This window comes from Lissotriton helveticus, chromosome 11 (genome assembly GCF_964261635.1).
Source record: "Lissotriton helveticus chromosome 11, aLisHel1.1, whole genome shotgun sequence".
Classification (NCBI taxonomy): Eukaryota; Metazoa; Chordata; class Amphibia; order Caudata; family Salamandridae; genus Lissotriton; species Lissotriton helveticus.
This window is the reverse complement of record NC_136072.1, coordinates 173,362,071-173,386,812: the sequence shown is the minus strand read 5'-3', so window position 1 is coordinate 173,386,812 and position 24,742 is coordinate 173,362,071. Positions and strand designations below refer to the sequence as shown.

Here is a 24,742-nt window from a genome sequence, read left to right as displayed (position 1 = left end):
ACTTCTGTCTCATAATCAACGGTGTTAAGCACAACTACCGCACCACCTTTATCCGCACTTTTTTATTGTTATATCCAGATTATTTTGCAAGGACTTAACTGCTTCCCAGTCAGATCTAGACATGTTTTTATACCCCCTATTTCTCTCTTGTGATTCAAGGGCTTCGATGTCTTGCAAAACATTAGATTAAAAAACCACAACTTCAGGGCCCACTGCTGCATTAGATGGAGTAAACGTGGAAGGTTTCCGTAATTTTGTATTGAAACCACCTTGCTTCTCCAGTGGTTGGTTCGCAAAACACTTTTTAAGCTTGATTATTCTAACTGTTTCGAAAAACTCAACTCTACATCTGAAGGGGTCATGTGTGGGTGTGGGGACAAATCCTAAACCTTTATTAAGGACGCATTCTTCATTAACTGACAGTGTGGTCTGACAGATTTACCACAATGTTATTTATAGGGGTTGTCTGCCTCATTTCCGGGTTTGTCTCGGGGAGTAAGTTTGCCATTGGGGCAGTCGATTGCCTCGTCCTTTTCCCCTTCCTGGTTGCCCCGTACCCCTGTTGGCCCCTTGTCCCTGTTCTAAAAAAGAGCGCAGCAATGTTCCTAATTCAGCGTTACTCTGTGGTTGAGGGTTAAACCTCACTCGATTCCCTTGGGGCCTATCTTGCTCGTCTTCACTGGACGTATTATCAAAGGACCAGTTGGCCGGGGTGCGTTTCTGTTGTTGTTGTTGTTGTCAACCACCCCCGGCTCTACGTTGACCTGTCTGGTTAGCTTGTCCAGGTCCTGACTGATAGTGTGAATCAGTTACATATGGGAAAGCCCATTCATGTGATTATCTCTGTAGGTTTCTTTGGAGTCCTTTGATTTTTTTGATTTATCATGTAACTTTTATACTCAGTTAGATCTTCTTGTATTTTGCTAAGATGTTCTTTGGCATTTGTTAGAGTATCATCACGTTTGATGCTCTCTTCGAGCTCAAGGATCTCCTTCAAGAGTTCTTCACTCAATCTCTGGGCTGTGCTAATTATAAGAATTAGCCAGTCCCTGGTGCATTTATTAGCTATGTAACTCCAGTCTAGCCTGAATTTTTTGTCGTCCAGGCAAATTCTCGGTTCTATTCTTACAAGGAGACTAGCAGGGGAGGCTCCTGCTGTATAATATTCTGACATCAATGCCCCATGTAGGGCAATTCTGACTTGCTTTTTCTTTAAAGTACTCCGTTTCTCCCACTCTTCTCTCACAGAGGTATTTCCTAATAGTGCTGTATCGGGGAAAAAAGTAAGGGAGCTGCTAAGATAGCGGCTATCTGATCATCTGTGAAGGCCAAACAGTTCTTATCCATAGTCTGGCTTATTGGAGAACTCTGGTATATGCGGTAGAGAAACGAAAAGGGGCCACACAAAATACAGGTGAACAACAAAAAGTGTGATTGAAACAGTGAACTCAAAAGGCTGAGTATGCTCTCACGGCTGAGCCGCCGTTCATTGTATTCAAAACAACAGGAGCTTAGAGGGTAAAGCTAGTCATAGGTCGCCCTCCACTCATAATGCAACTAGCACAGAAAAGACCTAGACCTTGCAGGCACTTATAGAATCATCTTTTTCGGATATACCAATTGTTGCATTATCTTTACAAAAATTACTCTCCTCCTATTCATTATTGGGGTAGTTGGTGTGTCCTAGAGTTGTGCCTTCTTTTAACAATCGCTCGTTCCCTTAAGAAGTAAAATTCAGCTGTGAGACAAAACAAACACACACCTTGGTGTCAAAACTGGGATACGAGGAAAAAAGTGTGTGAGCGAGATGGCGAATTGGCTTAATTGTCAAGATCAAAGTCTCCGCTTTACTTGGTCCTACAGTCGGGAATCTGCAGTGTACCTAGATCTAGATAATAAAGCGAGTCGAAATAACTTGAGCACGAGTGTTCATCAAAAGCCCACGGACAGAAACTCATTTCTATCCTATCAATCGTACCATCCCCTTAGAGATAACTTGCCCGAGGGCCAATTTCTCAGTTATCGCAGAAACTGCTCCACTATTGAGGCTTTTAATGAACAAGCACAGGTCCTGGGTGATAAATTGTTACAAAGGGATTATCCAGTAAAAAGCATTAAGCATGCAAAGAAGAGAGCACTGAATACTCCTAGAAGTGCTTTACTGGAGGTAAAAGAAAGAGAAAAGAGATTGTCTTCCTGTGGTCTTGACGTTCAATCCTTTGGCCACTAAAATTAGACAGTCGATACGCAAGCACTCGGCTATCCTGTCTAATAAAGACTTCAAAATGCCTCCCCCTAGATTCGCCTTCAAACGCTCTAGTAACCTGAAGGATAAATTGGTGCACACTCGACACAAATTCCTAAAGATAACAGCAGGACACGGTACACAGGCCACCATCCGTGCGGGACGTGTTCCGTTTGCCCCCTCACCTCTAAGGTTGCCAGCGTTACCCTGAAGTCAGGCAAGGAATGAGAGTTGAGACAGTTCAGTAACTGTAACACCACAAATGTGGTATACAGGCTGGACTGTGAGTGTGGTTTACAGTATATAGGGCTCACCACACGGAGAATAAAAACCTGCATTCAGGAGCATCTAAGCACCATAAAATCTGGAAAATTAACTACTAAATTGGTGCAACATTGCCACAGGAATAAACACTCATTCAGGTCGCTTGTCTTGGAAAAAGCGACAGGAGATGCACGTACTATGGAGCGTCTGCTAATTACTAAAGAAGCTAAATGGATTTTTCAAGAAAAGAGTGAGAAATTCGGTTTAAATTAAGTACTGGAATGGAATAAAATACATTGAATCAGATAATGAGATTGTCCTTTGGCATTTGTGTGTGACCTATCACATGAAAATCTGGACTCCACATATCTATTTTTGACATTGGTTTATACATTCTCCTCTTATGAAATCGCATGGAGATATGAGTTCCAACAATATACATCTGCCTTTCCTGAGAGATTAAATCAAGGTAGGCAATCCCTTCTCAAATTCTCCAAGCGAGTGTTTAACATAATGTGCACACCGCTAAGCGTCTGAATATTAATCTTTCCCATATCTCAGAACCCAAACTGATGGTCACGCCGCTTTTAATGGACCTTGCCAGCACTCGGCACTACTGAAAGTAAAAGGTATGCTTCCACTCCCCAACTTGTTTTAGCTAGTGAATATATTGTACCAATCTCGTAATGATAAAAATTAAAAACATCCCTTAAATTCTTTTAGGCTTCTCTGCCTGGCCACGTTATTTCATTTAAACGGACCCCCAAAAGACCAGATCTGAAATTCAACACTGAGCAGCCCTGGTATGTAGCGCACACCGACATTACAGCTACTGTATGATAAAAAGGAGCCCACACACTAGATTAAGCAAAACATTGCTTTTGTATCCCACAGATACAAGATACATACAGCCCTGATGAGACCAGTGACTCCAGTCTGGTCTAGAAACGCGTCGGCAGTATTGGTTGGGAGACAAAGTATTACTGTTGCACTAAAGCTAGGACCGCCTGGTCCAGCACTAAAATATACAAGATATTTAATCATTTATCTTCCCAACCCCTAGTTTCTCTCATTCAGTGTTTGTTAGCTTTTTGTTGTTCGTAAATTGATATGTTTGTATTATTATTTTTTCAATAATGTCTGATGTGAGAATATTTTCTATTGTGTGTTCTAATAATTTCTAAATGTGTAAATAGTCTTTGCCCTTAATGTTTGCTAACATTAGTCCAGCCTTGTAAATATTTGCAATCAATGTCTTTTTTCTGTCAGCAATTTTTTCAAATTATAGAAAATACAAAATGATTGACACAAAATAATGGTGTCCAGGGAAGCGATAATAAAGTGTTTCTTACCCTATATCAAAAAATTGTATTGAGTAACTGGTTTGGGCAATTTGTGTTTACTAATGTTGAGAACAGGGCAATCCTGGTGAGTACCTGCCAGGTTCCCATTGGTGGTGCGCCCGTGAGGTGCCATCTCGCTCACACACTTTTTTCCTCGTATCCCAGTTTTGACACTAAGGTGTGTCTTCTTAAGGGAACGAGCGATTGTTAAAAGAAGGCACAACTCTAGGACATACCAACTACCCCAATAATTATTAGGAGGGGAGTAATTTTTGTAAAGATAGTGCAACAATTGGTATATCCGAAAAAGATGATTTTATAAGTGCCTGCAAGGTCTAGGTCTTTTCTGTACTTGTCTCATGGAGCAGTACCATAGCCGGGGCATGTCGCTGCGGTATTGTAGTACCAAGGAACATTCTATCTTACTGCCTAGTCTATTGACGTTCCATGTCAACATTTACAGTGCCATAGTGAGGTAAGTTTCCTGATGTTACGGCTCGGATCATTCCCTTCATGTGTTCTGCACACCTACTACCTTGCTTGTTTTAAGAGTTTTCAACAACTCTTCTCTAATCTTTTCCCATACTGTGAAATGTTGGAAATTTACTCCTGTCGATGGCAGACGTAAACCTTCTTCCAGAGTTGGGGGAAAAAAGTGGTTGGAGGGAAACTGAACTTGCAAATACTCAGATTTTCGCATGAGCAACTCTGCACATTTGCTCATGCTAAAATGCAGTTCACAAATATTTTCTAGGAGTACTATTTCTTGTCCTACTAATGTACATTTTTGGGAATTCACAAAAGCTGTATAGCTGCACATAATGCAAGGACATATACCATGGGTGCACTTTAAGACTTTCTTTAATAATTGGGGCCCTAATTTGGTCTGGCGTTGATCATGACCTTTTACTTTTATTAAAATTCGGTCTCTCTCTGTATCGGCTGGCTAGCTTCACTGTGAGTGACCGCATTCAGCTCTTTCACAAGGAGCATATCGGCACACACGGTAGTTTTGCTTAGTGCCAGTAACTACTGTGGCAGTGTGTGCCTTTGGAGACCAAAAACTATTTTTGCTTTTGCCAATGTTTTTTATAATGGGGAGGGCCCGGCAGCTCCCACACCAATAAGGTTTTACAAAAACCATGCCAAACAATTCACACATTAACAAAACTAAAATGCTGACCAACAAATTCATACCTACTGGCTTTGCCAATGCTTGTTTATTTTTGTTTCCCATAATCTTATTGTAACTGTTTACACTGATTTTCCGTTTTTGTGAAATGCTAGCATGCATCAACACATGTTACTAAATGATGCTGCAAAGAAATGGTACCTACAATCTTTACAGTAAACATTTTTTTTCCTGCTTTCATTTTTCTATGAACATTTTATTTTAGAAGCAGAGAATTATAAATCTTGCTTTCAAGCTTCTGTAGATATTTGCATCAAATCAGAGAGAATTCTGGGAGCACTATACATAGCCTCCCATTGCTAAACTTTGACAACGTGTGTACACTTTTAAATTGGAACCACTGTCAGTAGTGCAGTCAGAGCTTACAACATTTACTTAGAGTGCTCACCCTAATAATAAAGGCTTTCGATTAACTAACCATAAATACGAGTTTGAACAGCATTAACAAATTGACAAGAATATTACATTAACTGCAGACAGTGCCCATCCCAGATTCATAATGTGGTACTGCTAACTGGTATCCAAATGGTTTGTGCTGTAGAGGGTTGGGCCTACTTGTTCCAAGGACAAAATTCACATGAAAACTTGTTGCCCTTGACCCCAAACAATATGTCCTGGGCGCCCGGCTATAGGAATTCCGAAACTTTTTGGTTTGTTTCCTGAAATGGAGGTTTATCATCAATCTACTTAAACTTGCTTTTCAAATAAATGTCATCAATGTATTTGAAATTTGAAATTGTTTTAAACTGCCTACCTACACTATTCAGTTTAGTACTACAGTAAAGCTAAATTAATCATTTTATTTTTGTCCCTGCAAAGTCATTTAGAACTTTTTTGTAAAACCATACGAAGTATGTGGGTTCCCAAGGATAAGTTGTTGGTGCTAGCTGAAAAACCTGAGTAGCTCCCAATTCATTTGTCTTATCAGAACACTTTGTACCCCGTGTATGCCAGTTATAAAATTCACTCTCACTCTCCACTCTCACAACATCATCTTCATAAGTTGCATTAATAAAAAGTTTAAGAAAATAGGACTAGCTTACAGCTTCACTTCTCTACTCGAGTTGGTTTGTCTGCCTTAGATTTAAGGCACATCAGTGTAGTGTTTAAGTCCATTTGCGATCCTCTTATCTGCCCACCACCCGTTCCTCCTCCAAAATCCCTTAGCTCCAAACATGCAAGTAAACTCTTATTGAGACCTGTATTTTTAAAGCATGCACTTGAATGTATGGTTTACTATGTATTCTGCAAATGTTAAAGTTTAATAGAATCCCGTTAACACCATTTATGTTGAAATTTATTTCTATTCTTAAAACTACCTTTGTTTTTACTTTTAGCTGTCCCTCCGGACCAGAATGTGGCAGAAAAATGAAAGCACATAGAAGAACATTTCATCGGAAAAGTAGATTCCCTTTGGAGTGTAAAAAATGGACGACCAGCTTTGGCATACTGAGGAAACTTTGTTTTCCACGGTGGCGCTCTTTGCAACTTAATAAAAGAAAATATACTGCTAACGGTGCAGCCTCTATTCGCCGGATCCAACGTCCTTTGAGCAGACAACATAAGGTACACTTACTACACAGAAAACGGGCCAGTGCAACAGGGTTGCATCAAAAGAACAAAATTATTGCAAGTTACATTTCTTCTCATAGAAAACTACTAAGAAGTTCTTTGAAAGAGGTTGAACAAAATGTGTTCTTAAAGGATGAAACACTGGACCGGTATTTAGCACCTATTAATAAAGGGGGATGTTCTCCTTTCAATGGCATTAATTCTGAAAATAAATTGGACAAAGCGACCAATCGAGATACGTCACCCATTAACTGTCAAGCTGATATCATTAGCAGTCTGTCTTCTCCTAACGTACCAATAAAGAGAGTACCTGAATCGCAGGAGTGGGTGGAAAGCGATCCTAAAATTCTGACAGTCTTAAATGGAAATAAGAAAAGCAGCCGAGCAGTGGGGCAATACCGTGCTGTAAACCTGCATACTTGTAAAAGCGGATCAAAAAAATTCCAGTGTTCTAAAAAGAGGTCATTTTTTTTTATGATGTATAGAAAACTTTCTATGATTAAGTTTCGGTGTAGAATCAAGCCCCATTTTAGAGCAAGAAACAAAACTATTAAAGTGAGAAAATCTAACCGGAGCTTCTTTCAAAAAGTCCTCAGTGGCTTTGGAGAAAAATTCAAAGCACGCCTGGAACCGGAAGTGTGTAATTTGTTTGCTTGTTTGACAGTTGAAAATAATCCCATTGTTCAGAACCTACATAAGTCACCAGATATGAACAGTAACAAGTCAAGACTTTGTGAAACTAAGGAATGCATCCCTGATGGGTATTCAAGAACACAGTCTGTAAAATTGCAGTGCAATGAGAGACATCCTGAGGGGACTGAACTGCAGAGGCAAGATACACAGGATAACCGGCACTCACAAATCACAACCTCTGGGTGGGAATACACAGAGTCCATAGCTACAGAAGAAGTAGATGTTGCTCCTGTGGTGAACAACTGCCTTTCTGATATTTTTGTCCTAGTCACAGACAAAGACAATGAAACTGTGGCGTCTAAGGGAGACCCCAATACACCTGTGCATGTTTCTGGTGAACAATCTGCACTTGAGGATCTTGTGGGTCGCCTGGACAATTCTTGCCAAATGGAAGTTGATGACTGTACAAACACTGATGTTTTCAGTACAAAGTTACCTTTCAAAGATCACCTTTACTGTAAGAGGCCACACGAAGAACCTTTGTCGGACAATGTGTCTGTTGCATCAGAAAAACAAGAGTCAGAAAGTCAACCTGAAAAGCAGGAGAGCGGAGTTAAAAATGGTCCGAAAATAACCTCCCTCGTTCCAGATCAGCAACTTGCATTGCAGATTTGTGGTATGATATTTTATACGGTCCTTGGGGGGGGGAGGGGGGGGGGCGCATTAGGAGGCATATTATGGAGCAGAGACAAAACTATTTCCGTCAAACTTAGGTCAGGATGCATTCACATTTCTGCAGAGTGCTGCACAAGGAAGTCCCTTCAGTGGTGGTGGAGTGGTTAGGAGTGGAAGGCTACCTGGCATGTATTGAACATTGCTTTCTTGGTCCCGACAACTGGCGAGCTACCTAGTTACAGAGCTCTGGCGCTTTAAATTTGGGCGGGGTGAAGCAAATGTATTCAAGGTGACTGGGATAATCAAGTACTGGTTTTCAAATAAGTGTAGATTTGGTATCCGTATGGACCAGTTTTTGAGAGCTGTTCCAGTGCCATTACATGCCAGAGGCGCGTGAACCGTAAAGTAATGGGCGGGGCCACAGACTTCTTACTTTGCAGCTCCCAGGATATGGCTAATGAGTCTGTAATCGGTCTGTCGTCCCCTCCAATGCAAGGGGCCGGGTACCTACTATAACTGTGGTGTAAGAGTCAGGGAGTGTCCCAAAATCTCCTTCCAGTAAGTAGCAATGAGAGAGACCACCAAATGTGGCAGAAGTCTTCTGGTTTCGTCCTGCAACACCAGCAGATGTCAGGTGCGGTTGGATAATGGCATGCAGGCGTGTCGAAAGTCTAGTACCACTGAACCATGAGCTTGTAGGCTGTCTCCAGTTGGGGTATACTTCTATATGTCTTGGTTATGTTGCGCCAGAGCGTCTCCCACTGTCTTGTGAAATTCCCTCGGTGGTGCTAGCTTGACATGGAGTTTCATACTGGTGGGTGCGGGAAGGTGCTGAATGTTGAAGCACATGGTTGGTTTTAGATATTCGTCCCCTGGAGCCTTTGTGCGCCCTGACTAGCTTCTCAGAGGGCATAGGCCAGAGTGGCCCCTTGAGCATAGTGGGGGTAGAGTGCCCAGTGGCACTGCTGGCAGTATTGCAGTCCTGTCAAGTCAGGGAGTTTGAAGCCCAATGTGCGTTGTTCAAAGGGCTTAATGTTGCCTCCCACAAAGAGGTCATGTAGTGTCCCCGGCCTCCCAGCTGGGGAGTGTAGGGGGACTGAGGGGTGAAGTTCGGGTTTTGGTGATTTACCTGTTGGAGGAAGCAAGTGTGAGACCCCTCAAGCTCCAGTTTGTCCCATATCTCAAGGACTCTCCTAATTTGAAGGGCTATATTGGCATTTCTCTGCCTGTCGTGTTTGGAGAGCCAAGCCTAGTCCCACAGGCGTCGACAGGCCACCGCCCAGTACATATGGAACCAATGTTTGTTGTTCCCATGGGCAACCTACTCTGAGACCTAGCATAAGTGGGTCACCCAGTAATATTCAAGGAGGTATGGGCAGTCTAGGCTGCCCTTGTCTCTGGGCAGCATTAACAAGGAGTTTGAATTCTGGGTTGTTACCGTTTCAGATGGAGTGTATGTCTCGCTGTAGGCATAAGATATCTTTGGGAGGGTGGGGCTAGGTGTGGGTAAGGATTGAAAATTATAAAGAATCCTAGGGAGGACGTTCATTTTTTATAACATTGAAGCAGCCCAGCCAAGATGTGTGTGTACATATATATATTATATACGTGGATGTATGTGTATATCTACATCTATATATCAGGTTGTCGAAGATGGACTGCCGGTACTCTGGCCAGTAAGCCTGCGTCCAGGGAGACCACGTGAGGCTTAGGTTAAGACCCATGTATCTAATTACACAGGGGGCCCATTGAAATGGGACTAGCATTTGAAGGGCGGGGTGGTCCAGCCGAGGTATGATGAGATTTAAGGTGTATGACTTGGTCGTGTTGACTTTAAAGCAAGACACTCCTTCAAAGTCAGAGAGGTAGCTGGTGACCAGTGGCAAGGAGGATGCGCTTGCTGGGAGTGTGCAAAAGGTCATCAGCAAAGAGACTTATTTTGTGGGCTCGGCCTCCAACGGGTATGCCCTCCACAGCTACCGTATGCCAGATAGTGCTAGCTAAGGGTTCGACTCCCAGAGCGGACAGCAGGGGTGATAATGGGCGCCCTGAGAAAGACTGATGTGATTTGTGTCCATTAAGTGGATGGAGGTTGTTGGGCTACATATGATGCCATGATCTTGGTGATCATGCTTTGCTCTGGACCAAACTTGCTCAGTACCGCCCATAGAAAGGCCCAGCTCACCCTGCTAAAGGCCTTCTCCACGTTGAGCAAGAGAAGGCAGTCTTGGATATTGTGGCAGTAGGATTTTTTGATCAGGTGCTCAACTCGATGGATGTTATCCGCTAACTTCCTACTCCAAATATAACCAACCTGGTCAGGATCTATAAGGCTGGGGAGGTACCGTTCTAGCATGTTGCCCAGGATCTTTGAAAGCATTTGGACATCAGTGTTCAGTAGGAATATAGGGCGGTAGGAGGAACACAGCGACTGTCTTTTTTGGCTTGGGAATGAAGGTGATCTCTGCAGCATCCATGGTAGGCGTGAGGTCTGTCATAAGTAAGAGTTGAACAGTGACAAAGGCCGATCCTTTAGGCTAGGGAGAAATATTCTGTAGAAGTTGACGGTAAGCCAGTCTGAGCCTGGCATCTTTCTAGCTGGAAGCTCCTGGAGGGCTCGGTGAAGTTCCGCAAGTGTAACTGGGGCATCAAGAAGCTCAGCCAGGGTCAATTGGATCCCAGTCCTGTAAATAAGTGTTTATCATGTAATGGGCGGTGTCGTCTCGCGTGTGTAGGGCCTGGTAGTAGTCGTGAAACACTTGTTGCTTACTCCTTTTAGTGGTCCGCCTGGTCGAGACCCCTGCCTGAATTTTAGCGGCATGAGTTTTAGCTTGTTAATGGTGTAATTTACGGTCTAGTAAAGAGTCCTCTTTATGCCCTGTCTCACTCCTAGTGCTTCTGCTGTATGGCCAGAAGAGAGCATTCAGCTTGGTTGATCCTATGAGCTCTCAACTGTCCTCGCAGGCTTGCGAGTTATCTGTTCTGGAGTCTGGTGAGGGTAATATGGTCAAGCCTTTCTAGGTCTTTAATCTGTCGCTAGACCCATCTCCACCAACCTGGCCTCCCTTGCTGTGGCAGTGGTCAAGACCACCCCTTAATAGTAGCTTGAACGCGTCCCAAGGCATATGAGGTGCTCTTGTCCGGGAAGGCATTGAAGTCAAAATCCCTTTTTGGATCTATGCTGTGTCTACTGCGTCCTTAATGAGGTGCGGTGGCGGTGGGGGGGGGGGGGGGGTTATTCACCACATCGGACCCCTATGGGGGGGGCTTGAGCTACTGGACAATACCAGCTCCACATGTGCATGATCTGAGATGGTTGCGATGTCAAGATCATGGAGTGCCTAAAAAAATACATAATGCGAGAGTAGGAGGCGTGGATGTGGAAGTAAAGCGAGTAATCTTGCAGCTCCAAGTGTCTACTAGCCCCAGATCCGCTATGTGCTGCTTGAGTTGAGCAGACATTTTCCAGTGCCCTGATGTGTTGCTGTGCTTGGTTCCAACTCCAGGCCCCATACCAGATTGAAGGCACCTCCCACTATAACAGCACCCACCACATCCACCAGTGGGTTACGAAGGATGCACTATATGTAGAGGTCCTGCACTTGGTTTGGGCTTTAATGATTAGAAAAATGAGAGGGTGTACGTCACTTAAGATACTCCATTTTAGAAAGTGTCCTTCCTTATCTTTGACAGACTTTATGGTTACATTTTAATGACTAAGAACAAAGTCGGATGGTTGATGCAATCTATATACAAAACTTGATCGTGTTTTTCTTTCTCAGCATTTATGTACGAAACTTGATAGATAGTTTTTCCCCTCAACATGTTGCTAGCCAAAGAGCATCTAGATTGACAATGAGAGCTTAAAGTTGTAAACTGCATGTATAAAAGCTGATTTGCCTGGAAAACGTTTTTCCTAAATGACACTTCCTGTCTCCGTAGTAGAGGGTATACATCAAATAGACAGATATTTAACTTGTGAAACTTCTATTTAGTGAGGCTCTTGGCTTCTGAGAATTGGGGGGTGGGGCGGGGGGGGCTTTTCAATACTTTCCTGGAACAAAGACCTATTTTGTGCATGCTGAGTTACCCTTAAAAAGGTTTGAGAATAAGCTGTATTTTGGATGTTGACTCGATAACCTGTCGCCTTATAAATGATGTGAAGGTTTGGTGTGCAGACATTTGAAAGCTAGGCATATAGTTCAATGTGTTTCATGGGTAAAATATTTTTGAAAAATAGATGAACAGTTTTTGGGGCTGGGCTTAAAACACCCAAGTAAAAGACTAGTATAGCTAACCTATACCAGTAAAACAAAGCCTTGGTTTAAACAAGCATTAGAAATGCAATAGGTCTCGCAGCATTAGAGTTAGTGCTTTTAGAATTGTTAATGGGTTTTTTTGTAAATCTTTAGCATGAGGTTGAGGGTGAGTGAGGGTGAGTGAGGGTGAGGGGTTGAGGGTGAGTGAGGGTGAGGCTGAGGGTGAGGGTGAGGGTGAGGGTGAGTGAGGGTGGGTGAGGGGTTGAGGGTGAGGGGTTGAGGGTGGGTGAGGGGTTGAGGGTGAGTGAGGGTGAGGGGGTGAGGGTGAGGGTGAGTGAGGGGTTGAGGGTGAATGAGGGAGGGTGAGGGGTTGAGGGTGAGGGGTTGAGGGTGAGTGGGGGTGAGTGAGGGTGACACAAAAGGTACGAGAAAAAGAACGACGACAGGCTGCTATGGTATTAGGCGCACATACATATAAGACCATGAGCACACAAAACACGCCCATTGTGGGAGAAGACGTGCAGTAACACTTCCAGCCCACATAACTAACAGCATGAAACCATGTGCTGCCTTGCAGCACACTGCTCAATGTCAATCTTTTATGTATGCGTCTACATGCGACTCAGTCATGATACCAAGAACGAAGGAACTTCAAAATTCTGATGTCACGATACTGTTCAAAATAGTATGAAGGCGAAAAGTTTGTTCAAATCTGCAATCATAGAACAGAGCACTCTAAATGTAAAATGCTGTTGCATGTTGTACACAACGCGTTTCTCACTTGCATCTACGTGAAATTTCAGTACACAACTCATCGAAGGTGTAGGGCACAGGCGAATCCCTTTAAAAACGCTGTATGTTCATTCTTAAACCAGTTCTGTAAAAAGACCGTAATACTGTGAGTGTGTCTGCTGTAAGACTTGGTGATATCAACATCTGTTCTCGAATGCGTTTCTCAATTAGAGTTACCAAAAATCGTAAAACAGACTCACCAAAGATGAAAGGTAGCGTGGGGTTCCTTTCAACACGATCTTTATTCATTGAGTAACACGCTCTGTAAAAAGACCGTAAATGCGATAAGTTTACCCGCACTAAAACTTGGAGATGCCTGCCGAGTTCCCAGTCAAGAGTAAGCACTTCTAGAATCCTCTACTCACCAGTCGAAAGCAGCCTGTGGTGTTGTCTCCTGAACACGAAAAACGCGAAAAGCACGGAAACGAAAATCCGCGGGTGACTGAATTTAATTAGCCTGTACCTCCTGAATGCGCTTCCTGCATGCGCATGAAAAGAGGACTAAGCTTATGCGCCATATTGAATGGGTAACTAGACCGTAATCTACGCTAAAAAGCGGTCCATATAAGAAAACTGCATACAGCCGAGACACAATTAAACAACTCAATGCAATGGTCTGAATGTAAAAAGAATCCAGCTAGAGGGTGCCCAGATCTCCACAACAAGGCGAAATGCTTATGAAATTCGGTGGTTTGAGCAGTTTAAAAAGTGCCTGGACTATCCGCTAGATACTGTGATTTAAATTCATAATGAAATGTAAACGTCAGGAACAATATACTCGTTGCTTATTTAAAAAGTTCCTGGAAGTTTGTGTGTTTGAATGCTAATTCATGAAGTGAACGGACGGAGGAGAGGGGAGGGGGGAGGAGAAATGCGACACGGCGGGAAGGGGAGGGCTTTGCATTGGACTTACCGGAGGACTTCGACTGCGAGGAAGACCGCTCACAAGACTGCTCAGCAAGTAGGGATGTGCAACCTTTTCCCCTTTCGACCTTCGTGTAATTTGAACTAATGCGGTTAGCACCCGCAAACTGAAGTTTACGCGCTTTCACGTTAAAAGTAGGAATTTCATGTCCCTCTGAATTTTGGTTTGAGAAAAAGATCACCAATATCGACCCACTTCCAACGTTGCAAGGAAAATGGTTTCAAAGTGTCTTTTTTATTATTGGCGGAGCGGGGGTGTGGGAGAAGTGCGGCTGGCTGCCTGATGGAGTGGAGAGCGGGCGGGCAGAGAGAGTGAGGGGGCGGAGCGGGGGTGTGGGAGGATTGCGGGAACAGACGGGAGGGGAGGAGAGTAGGAGGAGGAGTAGGGGAGGCACGGCCTAGCGGCCGTGCAATCAAGAAGTGAGGGGGCGGGAGAGTAGGCAAGGCAGGCGGCTGGGGCCATGTGCACGCGCTTTTAAGCTCAATGCGCATGCGCATTGAGCTTAAAAGTCACGGGCACTGCAAGGAATCGCCACGATTCCTTGCAAGTTAGATAAAGAGTCGATGAGCCCCTATAGTCTCGCTTGCTCGATGCGCATGCGCATCGACAGGCGAGACCTAAAAAAAAAAAAAATCTTAGAAAAATGTCTACTGCTTGAGGTTAGTTTGGGGGACAGTATACAGTCACAATGCAGTCATGTTCCCCAAATTGATGTTACCTAAACAGTGGTCTGGATAGTTATGATTTATAGCTGGGCATTTCAGCTCTCCTTTCCCTAGTGGGCTTTGGTCTTAGCGTACCAGCTATCACTTTGGGATATTGTTTGGATTTCTTCTGCCTATAAAAATAGAAAAAATTTAGCTTTTCTGACATTCGTTTAGATGTTCTCACTACTTGTATGTAAAAGTGGCAAAGAGTAAATTGACGTGTAAAATGTTTTACTATGGTAGAACAGTTTAGAATTTGAGTTACCACAGTGGAAGTCACAGAAATATTACATATCAGTTTACTTTTATAAACTGGGTAACTTATCTTATAGAGATGGATTGATCAGGTTTCCTTTTACCTTAAAACGTCAGTGCAGGGGGCCTCTGTGCATTGGGCCAGGTGGGCTTCTTTTGGTCAGGAAATTTTAGAGGCGTTGCAGTTGCTACAACTAGGTTTGTTTGGCAGGCACATGTTCCTTGACTACTTTCTTACGATCAGTATTTTGTTCTAGGCCTCCAGCTTCCGTCCAAGATTTATAGGGCTCTACAGCCTGCCACGAATGCTAGGAAGCATCTGGAATCTTTGCAAGTAGCAGTTCTCAGTGCCCCTCGAGAGTGAAAGCCTGCATCCCACACCATATACAACACCCCCGAAGGAGACTTTACTATCGACCATAAATCATGATTGAGCAAATCTACCTTTATGTCTTTAAAACAGGATAGCTAGTCCAAAGCAGCCTGAACGCTCAACTTTGCTGTAGCTAACAGGTGCTTTTTTGTTTTAAATTTCTACGTATAGTTGAACATTAGCATCTAGAGAACAGACCCGTTATAGAACAGGAGTGTTGAATTACTATCACCCTACAGTCAGGACATTGTGTTTGGGGTCAAGGGTAAAACTTTTTCATTCTTACTTTGTCCTATTGACAAGGCAGTACAACCCTCTGAAGCATAACCCCTTTGGCTTCCACAAATAAATTAAAAAAGAAATTTAAAAATGATGGCAGTGGTTCACAACAGCCAGCACCTCTGTACTAGTTTGCCACAAAGTTATAAAACGGACAAGATGTTCTCCAGCATGCTCAATGTCTAACACTGTGCCATCCACAATGCTAATCTATATAAAGGAAACCCTCCATATATATGAGGCAATATATTGGTTCACAGAGCACAACACAATGAAATTTCACAACTTTCTCTACAAAGTCAGAATTCAGTTTAGTAACAATAGCACAAAACCAATAGTATAAATAACAAGAAGTTTATTCTGATCGCAGATCTTAAACACTGTTGACACGTAGAAACAAACAAAAGAACAGCCGACACGTGTTTAGTCTTGAGACAACTTTTTCAAGGCTCAAAAAACTACGTTTTTTAACAGTTGCGATTTGGTCAAGCTTTTATTTAATTCTCAGCATAGCACACAGGGCATAGATAAGATTGTCCAGACTCCTGTGTTTCTAGTAGATGAGCAAACTGGACATCAACTCAAGAGAGTTAGTAGGCCTACGATGTGGAGAAAACGATTCAAAGTCGATGCCTCACTTGATAATGTTCCACGATGTATGTTGGAAAATGGCAATCGACCAAAAAAGAGCTAGTAAGCGCACAATGTAGAAGATAATTCACCAAGTATAGTCCTCACATGATAATGGTTCACCATTTGTTCCGGAAAAGGCAACCTACTCGGAAAGCCTCCAGTTCGCTCTGCCAATACTAAAATTTTAGAGCCGTCGCAGTTCCTGCGACTAGGTTGGTTCGGCAGGCGCATGTTCCTTGGCTACCTTCTTACGATCAGTATTTTGTTCTTGGGCTCCAGCCAAGATTTAGGAGGTTTATTTGTGTAAGGTTAAGACTTATTTGTGATTTATTAATGCAAAACCTTTATTAGGGTCAGCACTGTAAGGAAATGCAGCGGGTTGAGAGTTCAGCTTGCATTTACTGACTGGTTCCGGTACAAACGGGTGCATACATGTTTGCAAAATATAGCAATTAGTGGCTCACTGATATATTAAAATCATTAAACCAAGATTGGTTATTTTTTTTTCTTTCAAAATAAAACTTACATTTAAAAAAAATCAATTTGAAAAAAGCATGTTGCTAATCTTTGGCACACCTTTAGTGAAGTGCTTTATGCACACCATATTTGGGGAAAAAATTTAAATAAACATCGGTGTAAAATGATTTTGAGCAAAATAAAAATAGGCTAGGGGTCCAGTTTTAAGCAAAAACACAAAACTGCCCCCACAGATTTGTCCTTGCATTGTTACAGATTTTCAGTACAAATGGGGGGAACCAGTTCTGGACAATATTTAGTGGGGTCCAGTGTACATGTCCAGTCAAACATGAAACACAGAGGGTACAAAGTTCCCCGAGAACATCTAGAGAGGGAAAGGGGGGGGGAGTGTGTAAACAAAAAGAGAGAGTGGAGTCAGGGAGCGGAAGGCTCCCTTCGTAGAACTTAGAGGCCTCACACACCCAGCGAGCTAGATGTCAAGCTTCATCATTGGCCTCTTGCTCCTCGTCAGACTGGCGCTGCAATGCCTGACGGGCGCCTAAAAGGCGCTCTTTGTCGGAGATCTTTAGTTCAAGCCAACGGTTGTGTGCGTGTGAGGGGGAGAATGGGGGGTGTAGTCATGTAGGGAAAGTGATATTAAAAAAGGTGAACCAATTCACAAGGATTTTTATTCGCGTGACCGATTCCCTTGGTTAAAAGGTGGGAGGGGAGATAGAGGCTGTAAAGGGCACAGTGGAACTACCTCGACCCTCTAGTCAAGTCGACATGTTTCTTGCTTAGTATCGCAATTCTTCAGGACCTCAAATACACAGTACTACACAGTGAAAAACAAAAAGTGAAGATAAAAGATCAATACAACCTCTCTGGGTCTGTAAGGGTGCAGGTCAAGTGGTTCTGCGGTGAGGGGTTAACCTAGAAGAGATATGAGATAACAAGCCGCTTAACTTATAATGGCATCATCACCTCATCCAGTCAGAGGTAACCCTTAATCTCTTAGGGAATATACACACTCCAAGGGATATTAAAAACAAAGTGTAAAACAACAGGCAAGGCCTTTGAACATTAGGGAATAGATAATAACGACGGAAACAACACATAAGAATGAAGGCGTAGGCTAATGCTTACCCTAAAGGAGTCCCTAAAGGGCCTCGCAGTCTGTTCCCGTGGGGCAGCACAAAAGGTATAATAACCTGGAGAGAGAACAATAAATACACACACCCGATTCAAAGTTAAGGTTAAAAGGGGGGGAAAACAGAGTGAAGACTCGTGAGAAGGTAATGGCTATAGGAGTACCATGATATCAGGAGGTCAGGCAGGACAACTGCCAGCACCGGGACCCGACATCCGGAACACCCCAAGCCAGGCCCAGCCCACCAGACCCCCCCCCCCCCGTCGGGGTGGCGTGCAGTGCGGCCCCATAGTGTAGGCATGTGGAACCCCGTGCACTTTGTCATGGCACATGTGTTTAAAAACAATGTATCTAAGCCTCCAAACATCCGGGTTAATGAACGTCGGGGGCAGAGACCAGAACCATCCGGGATATACACACATCGGAAACCAAGCAAACCGCCCTGGTGCACAGCCCCACCCGGGACCGCACGACCACCCACCAATCTTAGACGGGGCCAGCGCGGCCGGAAAACAGGCTCGGGAAAAACCGACGGACATCGTGGACCCCGTACTGACGGTATGGGCGGCCAGAGTCTGTAACGTCAGGGGGGCCCCCGTTGGGTGAGTCCAAGCGCAGCTCTTACCTGGTGTCAGTGCAGCCCAAGGCTTGCGAACCTACCCGCACGCGAGGCGCTCACTTGGGAGCGCAGAACAGCTGGTCATGGAAGTTCCGGTGTGTGGGGATTAAAAGCTGTCCGCAGCTCCGCCTCGGCAACCGGGCGGGAGAGCGTGGTCACAAGGCTAGACCGACTGCGCCTGCGTGGGCAGAGTGCACTCAAGGTCTCAGGGTTGCATGTGAAACATAGGGAATGTGGTGGCCATCTTATCATGGTGAAAATCAGGCTCCGTGATAATCAAAAGTCAATATAGATATAAATAAAAATATGTATATCTCTCTCTCGAGGGGAGCTTGGTTACAAATGAATGGGTAACCGGGTAGTGACACGCTCAAGACAATCATGGGATTAGTGACAAAAAAAGGTATAAAGGTGTAAACCAAGGTCGAGAACGGACGACCATTGTGGACCTATTGTCCTTAAATTGCAATGTTGTCATACATCACCCACGCAGGAGCTGAGGGGTAAACGGATATTGTGTTGGTATACCCCTCGTGGCAAAGTGGATACTAAAAATTAGTGCCTAATGTGGACTGGCACTTGTCAAAAAGGGTTGGGTATAGTGTGGAGAAATGAACCATTAATGGCAGACATAGATCTACCTCGTCAGGGATGACCATGGGACCGAGTCATTTAGGCCAAGGGTATCTAACTGCAAGCGGTGAACCCAACGTTGTTCGATCCTGAATAGGGCCTGTTGCGTGATCGAAGGATGGGATTCAAGTACTACCCACTTAATGCTGTCTGCACGGTGGTCGTGTTGCAGGTAGTGTTCATAGAGGCGTGTGTGTGTTTTGGAACACCGGATGTTGCTCTTGTGTTCCATAATTCTTTGCTTGACGTGCCTCATTGTCATGCCGATATACTGTTTTCCACATGGGCAGATAAGCATGTAGATGCAACGGAGACTGTTACAGTTTGTATGTTTGTTCAGGTGCCAGGTGAACGTGTCGGACAGTTTGATTTCTTTACATTGGATTGTCTGAGGACATACAACACAGCCCCCACATTGGTAATGGCCCACCACAGGTGGTAGATTCCACAGTGTATTTTGACTGGTGGAGGTTTGTTTCTTGGGACGTGTATGGATGAGAGCATCTTTAAGGTTAGATGTGCGCTTAAAGGCAAAGCGGGGACGTGGAATGTCTAACTCCCCTGTATTCAACAGCCCCCAATGTTTATTGACAGTCTTTTTAAGGAAAGCCGAATTCTTAGTGTAACAGGTCACACAGGTTATCAAATTGTCACGTTCTTTGGGGTATGTTTCCAGAAGTGCCTCCCTGGGATTATTGAGAGCCCTTTTGCGTGAGTCGCGGATGAGTTTGGTGGGATAACCTCTATCCTGCAATTTATGTTGAAGTAAGACTGATTCCTTATTGTAGTTAGAGCTAGTGGTACAGTTTCTACGTATTCTAAGGAACTGTCCAAAGGGAAGGTTATCTCTAAGGGCCTTGGAGTGATGACTACTGTAGAGAAGAAGACTGTTTTTATTGGTCTCTTTACGAAACAGGGTGGTACTCAGTCCCTCCTGGTCCAGACTAATAGTTAGATCTAAGAAAGGTATTGTTGTGTCTGAGATGGTACCTGTGAATTTCAGGAAAGTGTTCTGGTGATTGATCCAGGTACAAAAGGCGTCACACCCCTCCCGGTCCCCTCGCCAAAGGACTAGTATATCATCGATATACCTTCGCCAGAGAATAATATTCTCAGAAAAGGGGTTGTGGGCTGGTCTAATGATGTTATCCTCAAAAGTGGCCATGTAAATACAGGCTAAGCTGGGGGCGAAGGTGGAACCCATCGAAGTCCCCCGGATCTGATGGTATAACTGGGACTCATACTGGAAGAAGTTCTCAGTAAGGGCTATGCTGGCACAGGCATTGTTACAGATTTGCCTTTCGGTAATTAACAAACGTTCACCAAAGTGTGCCTGAAAACTGTATTCCTAGCAAACTTTTCGGACTTCTGTTTGTGCACAGAAAATCTACATTGTCACACGTTAGAATCCCAGCGGGTCCTCTCAGCCTTTCAGACTTCTGCAGTCGAAAATGTGGGTACCTTTTGAGTTTGGTAACTACGAACAGTTATTTTGGCGCGAAGAGATCCGAGGATGAACCTGCACTTTAAAACCGGATATGCTCTTATGTTTGCTCATGCGAGAATCTGCTGAGCAATTGCAAATTCATATTTTTTCGACATTACATATTTTTCTTCACAATGCAAAAAATGTCTCCTCCGTTCCTTGTCCGGAGTAAACTTGCAACCTTTGTTAATGTGCTTCAACATGCAAGTTAATAGGTGTGCACAGACTCGCAGGGCATTCCAGGACTGGTACTACCACTCCCAGCCTAATTCTAGCCACAATACGTACATTTTCAAAAATGAGGGGAAAAATCTGAGCTTTGTGGGAATCCAACTCCTATTATAATTTGAGATGATCAGAGCGGCTATTGTCAGAGCTCTAATCTAATCAGACTGCTAGCATAATTTGTCTAAACGGCACCCAAAGCGATAGCTATGGGTTCCGCCATACAAACCATCCTACTCCACTGGTGGACTACTCGCATTCCCACATTAATGGGTTGGTTGCAGCGCTTGTGGCAGGTCTTGGGTATGGAGAAGATGACCCTCATGCTTGCGGGGGAAGGGCTTCACTATTGTCGACCTTGGGCAACCATTCCTCACTCTGTTGACTTCTGAGTTCCTGGAGCTCACATGTCCAAGATATCTTCGCTTGCTGTGCCTTTCAGCTCCCCCAGCAGTGGACTCTCAGGAATCCCAGCCGCAAGGGGTGGCATAAAACCATTTAACATTGACATTTTGGTCAGTGGAGAAGGGCAGGGGTTTGTACGGGAGGGTAGAATAAGTTTCCTTTTCTGGGTAGTTAGAATTGTGGCACTGTTTCTCTCTGCTATTAGTACGTCCCTATTGGGTAGACAGACTCGCTCTAGAGAACACGCATGTACCGCATTGTTGGTTTTTGTTCACTGTATGCAAATACAAAGATTTAAACCTAAACGCCACCCAAAGTGACAAGCCGATTTCTTTTTTTTTTTTCTTTCATAATTAGATTTTTGAAGCATAGTGTCCATTGGGCACGTTAATTCATAAAACTCCACACCGCTCAAGACAACCCTCTCCCCACCCCGTCCCTGGTTTCAATCATGAGCAGCATTACGAGCTGCAAACATGAATGCCACGTTTAAACAGAATGGCACAAACAAGTGTCCTTTACTAATGTGAAGGATCAGGAAGGTGGCAACCGGAATGAAGTCAGGCCTCCACAGCTGCCCAATCAATCCCATTCCCTTAATGTTTTCCTCTTGGCAGTGAAACAATGCCACTGGCTCTAGTTGTAGTTCTTGGAACTTCAATAGGAAAACTGTCTGAAAATCCTGTAGACCCATTTAGAATTCATAAATCCTGCCTACCCAGGACAAAGCCTTGTGTTTTATGGTTTGAAAATATTTGCAGCTTGGAAATTTTCTTGTGATTGGGGTACGCATGTAACCTAATGACCCCTGTGTAGCACTGGAAGGGCGTGGTTTTCTATAGTGTCTACAGCGAGTACAACAACATTGAGCGCCTCTCATTTGCTTAGGTTCGTTTTAAACCCAGACACTCGCTTCCATTCCTTCAGTTCCATCATAATAGCGGACAGGGAAGTCCTGGGATCTTTGACATTTAGCAGAATATAGTCTGCAAACAATGTTTCTTTAAAAGTGTCTATAGCCAGTTCAATACCTGTAATGTGTTGCTCTAATCTGGATGACTAGGGGCTCAGGAATGACAGCACTGACTTGCACCTTCCATTCCTTCACACATCTCAGAGGTGAATTGTGTGTGTGTTTTGGTCTTAATTAATTTTTGGGGGGCTTGTCCTCCCAACTTGCCTGCCTTTCGATTAAAACCTGTTTTGTTGGGATGGGACAGGCACGGTTTCACGATATGCATCCTATTAGGCTATATGGATGTCAGGATTTTGTGTTGACATTTAAAAGCGAGATCTTTTTATGTAGCTAGCACTCCTTCTGTGAGGGGGCCTCATCAGGCTCCATGATTAGTGAGGTGGTGGCTTCTGTCGTCTGTGATGTCACCAGTCCCCATCTGGTATCTCACTGAACACTTTAATAGGATGGGCCGGAACTGCGGATTATATGCTTTACAAAAGCCTGCTAGGCACCTGTTGCGGCCTGTGATTTTGCAGGTTTTTAAAGCCCCAATTGCTCCTAAGACTTACCCTTCATTAGTATGGACTTCTAAGCTATCTCTGTCTTTGCCAGAGAGCCTTGGGAGGACCAATCTCTCAAAGTAGACATCCAAATGAGAGGTGGTCGGTGTGCTTGCCCTCAAATTGCTTGCTAAACCAGGTCTTGAACTACCCAACCATCTTTCTTGCCACTGAGGCCAGGGGCGGCTCTAGGCTCATGGCGGCCCTGGGCAGGGAGCGTAGGTAGGGGGACCCTGAAGAGGGCCCGGAAGAGGAGGCCCCGGAAGAGGCGCGGAGGCCAGTGAAGATGGGGGGGGTCAGGGTGTTTGGAAGTGGAACAGAGCCGGAGGCCGCCAAATCCCTATCACTTGGGCCGCCACGCAGATCTGTATCCATCCTCAGAGGATTATTATATTAAGGATATATATTGGCGTGGCGGCCCCTGGGGTTTGGCGGCCCTGTGCACGTGCACAGCTTGCACATGCCTAAGGCCGGTCCTGCGCACGTGCACAGCTTGCACATGCCTAAGGCCGGCCCTGCTGAGGCCTATGCCATCCCCATCTTTCACATCCATAATAAAGCAATGCGCATGTTTAGCTCTAAGGAAATTAGCTAATAATTTGGCTGCCTTATTTCCCCTTCTTGGAGACAGTGGGGTTGAAGAGCCAGCAAGTACTTTACTTTCGAACGCTGTAGCTCTAATTTCTTGCTTGCCTCCTCGACCTTTTATCTCCCCCATCTGTATCTGTTCAAATTAAAGTCAGTTGATATTGTTTTGATTTTGGACGAAAAATTGACCCATTTGGCTTTTATAAGGACAAACTGTCTGCTTATATATGTATATTTGTCTATATAAGAGTTCTTGTTTTATTGAAATGCTCTTTACTGCTGGGTCATCCCCACTTTTTGTCAAATATTATTCTCACGGTTTGCAACCCTACTCACTGGGACACTTCCGACCAGGCCCAGTACATGTTGCCTGATCCCTAAAACATGTCAAAATTGGCTCCACTTCTGATTGGCATATTTAACGTAACTAGAAGTCCCTAGAGTATGATACAAAGTATACCCAGGGTCTATAAGTTGAATGTCACTAGTGGACTGCAGCATCTATTGTATTACCGCTACATTGCCTATACAAAGTATGTCTCCAGTTTTGTCCCTGCACACTGGGTATTGTGTTGTATTGTAATTGTATTTGTATAGCGCTTACTACACCTGACGAGGCAAGAAAAGGGTAATGGTGGCAATGGGTAATTCAAAAGCCAGCACCTCAGTTATAGTAGCCCTTAAGGTAGAAAAGAATCGCACTATAATTCAAGCGTGCTCAATGTCACAATACCGTGCCACCTACTGTATCACACAAAATATGTAGAAATTTAAACATATATTAAATACAAATTAAACCAAAGACGGAGCACAGCACATACAAATTAACAGCTGAATATCCACGATCAGCAGAGTTGTTTAATATAAAAATGTTTTCAATGTATAATAAGTTCAGCAAGAAATCTTCATCATAGTGGTTCTGTTGTTCTAACAATAGTACAGCTACAGCAGACACGTGTTTCGACGCATCTCTTGCGACTTTCAAGGCTCCAAAAGTCTAGAAATTCTAATCTGGAAGTGGAAGAACGTGTTCGTCCTGAGCATGAAAATTCATAGGTAGTCCAAATTCTATTAGTCAGAAGAAATTCATATAAGCGTGCAGTATAGCGCAGCTGGAACTTAAACGGATTTTCCACAAGTATACGTGTTCAAATTCCTACGTGGTTAAAATAGAGTACTCTTATATGTAAGGTCATGTATGCAGCGACATCTATCCAGTAAGTCATCAGATGTCAAGATAATCGCGTCCGGTAACCAGAGTGGTATGCTGGTATATCGGGCCGCAAAAGATTGAAAGTCTCCCGTCCGTTCAATGGCTCGTAGTCTGAAATTTCACTGTTACACCTGACGAGGCGTCAACACGCTTTTTCGGCAAGCAGCACGCTACCGCGGGACCCATAGAGGATTAGTGTTAATTAGTATAGTGAAACATGCAAGTAAATTTTAAGCGGTGGATATGTTAGTCAGTTATTTGGATTCGGAAGGATAGCAGAAGGATAGAAGAGGAAAAATGGT

The 24,742-nt window shown here is 44.0% G+C and overlaps 1 protein-coding gene across 4 annotated transcripts in view; it reads left to right on the top strand.

Moving 5' to 3' along the window:
* SENP5 (SUMO specific peptidase 5) overlaps nucleotides 1–24,742 on the top strand; it is a 204,141-nt gene that overhangs the window by 29,280 nt on the left and 150,119 nt on the right. For all 4 annotated transcript variants that reach the window (XM_078666517.1, XM_078666515.1, XM_078666514.1 and 1 more), the window contains exon 2: nucleotides 6,382–7,925. In XM_078666517.1, coding sequence (XP_078522643.1) covers nucleotides 6,413–7,925 — 1,513 coding nt within the window. In that variant the 5' untranslated portion in view covers nucleotides 6,382–6,412. The remainder of the gene's footprint in view (nucleotides 1–6,381; nucleotides 7,926–24,742) is intronic.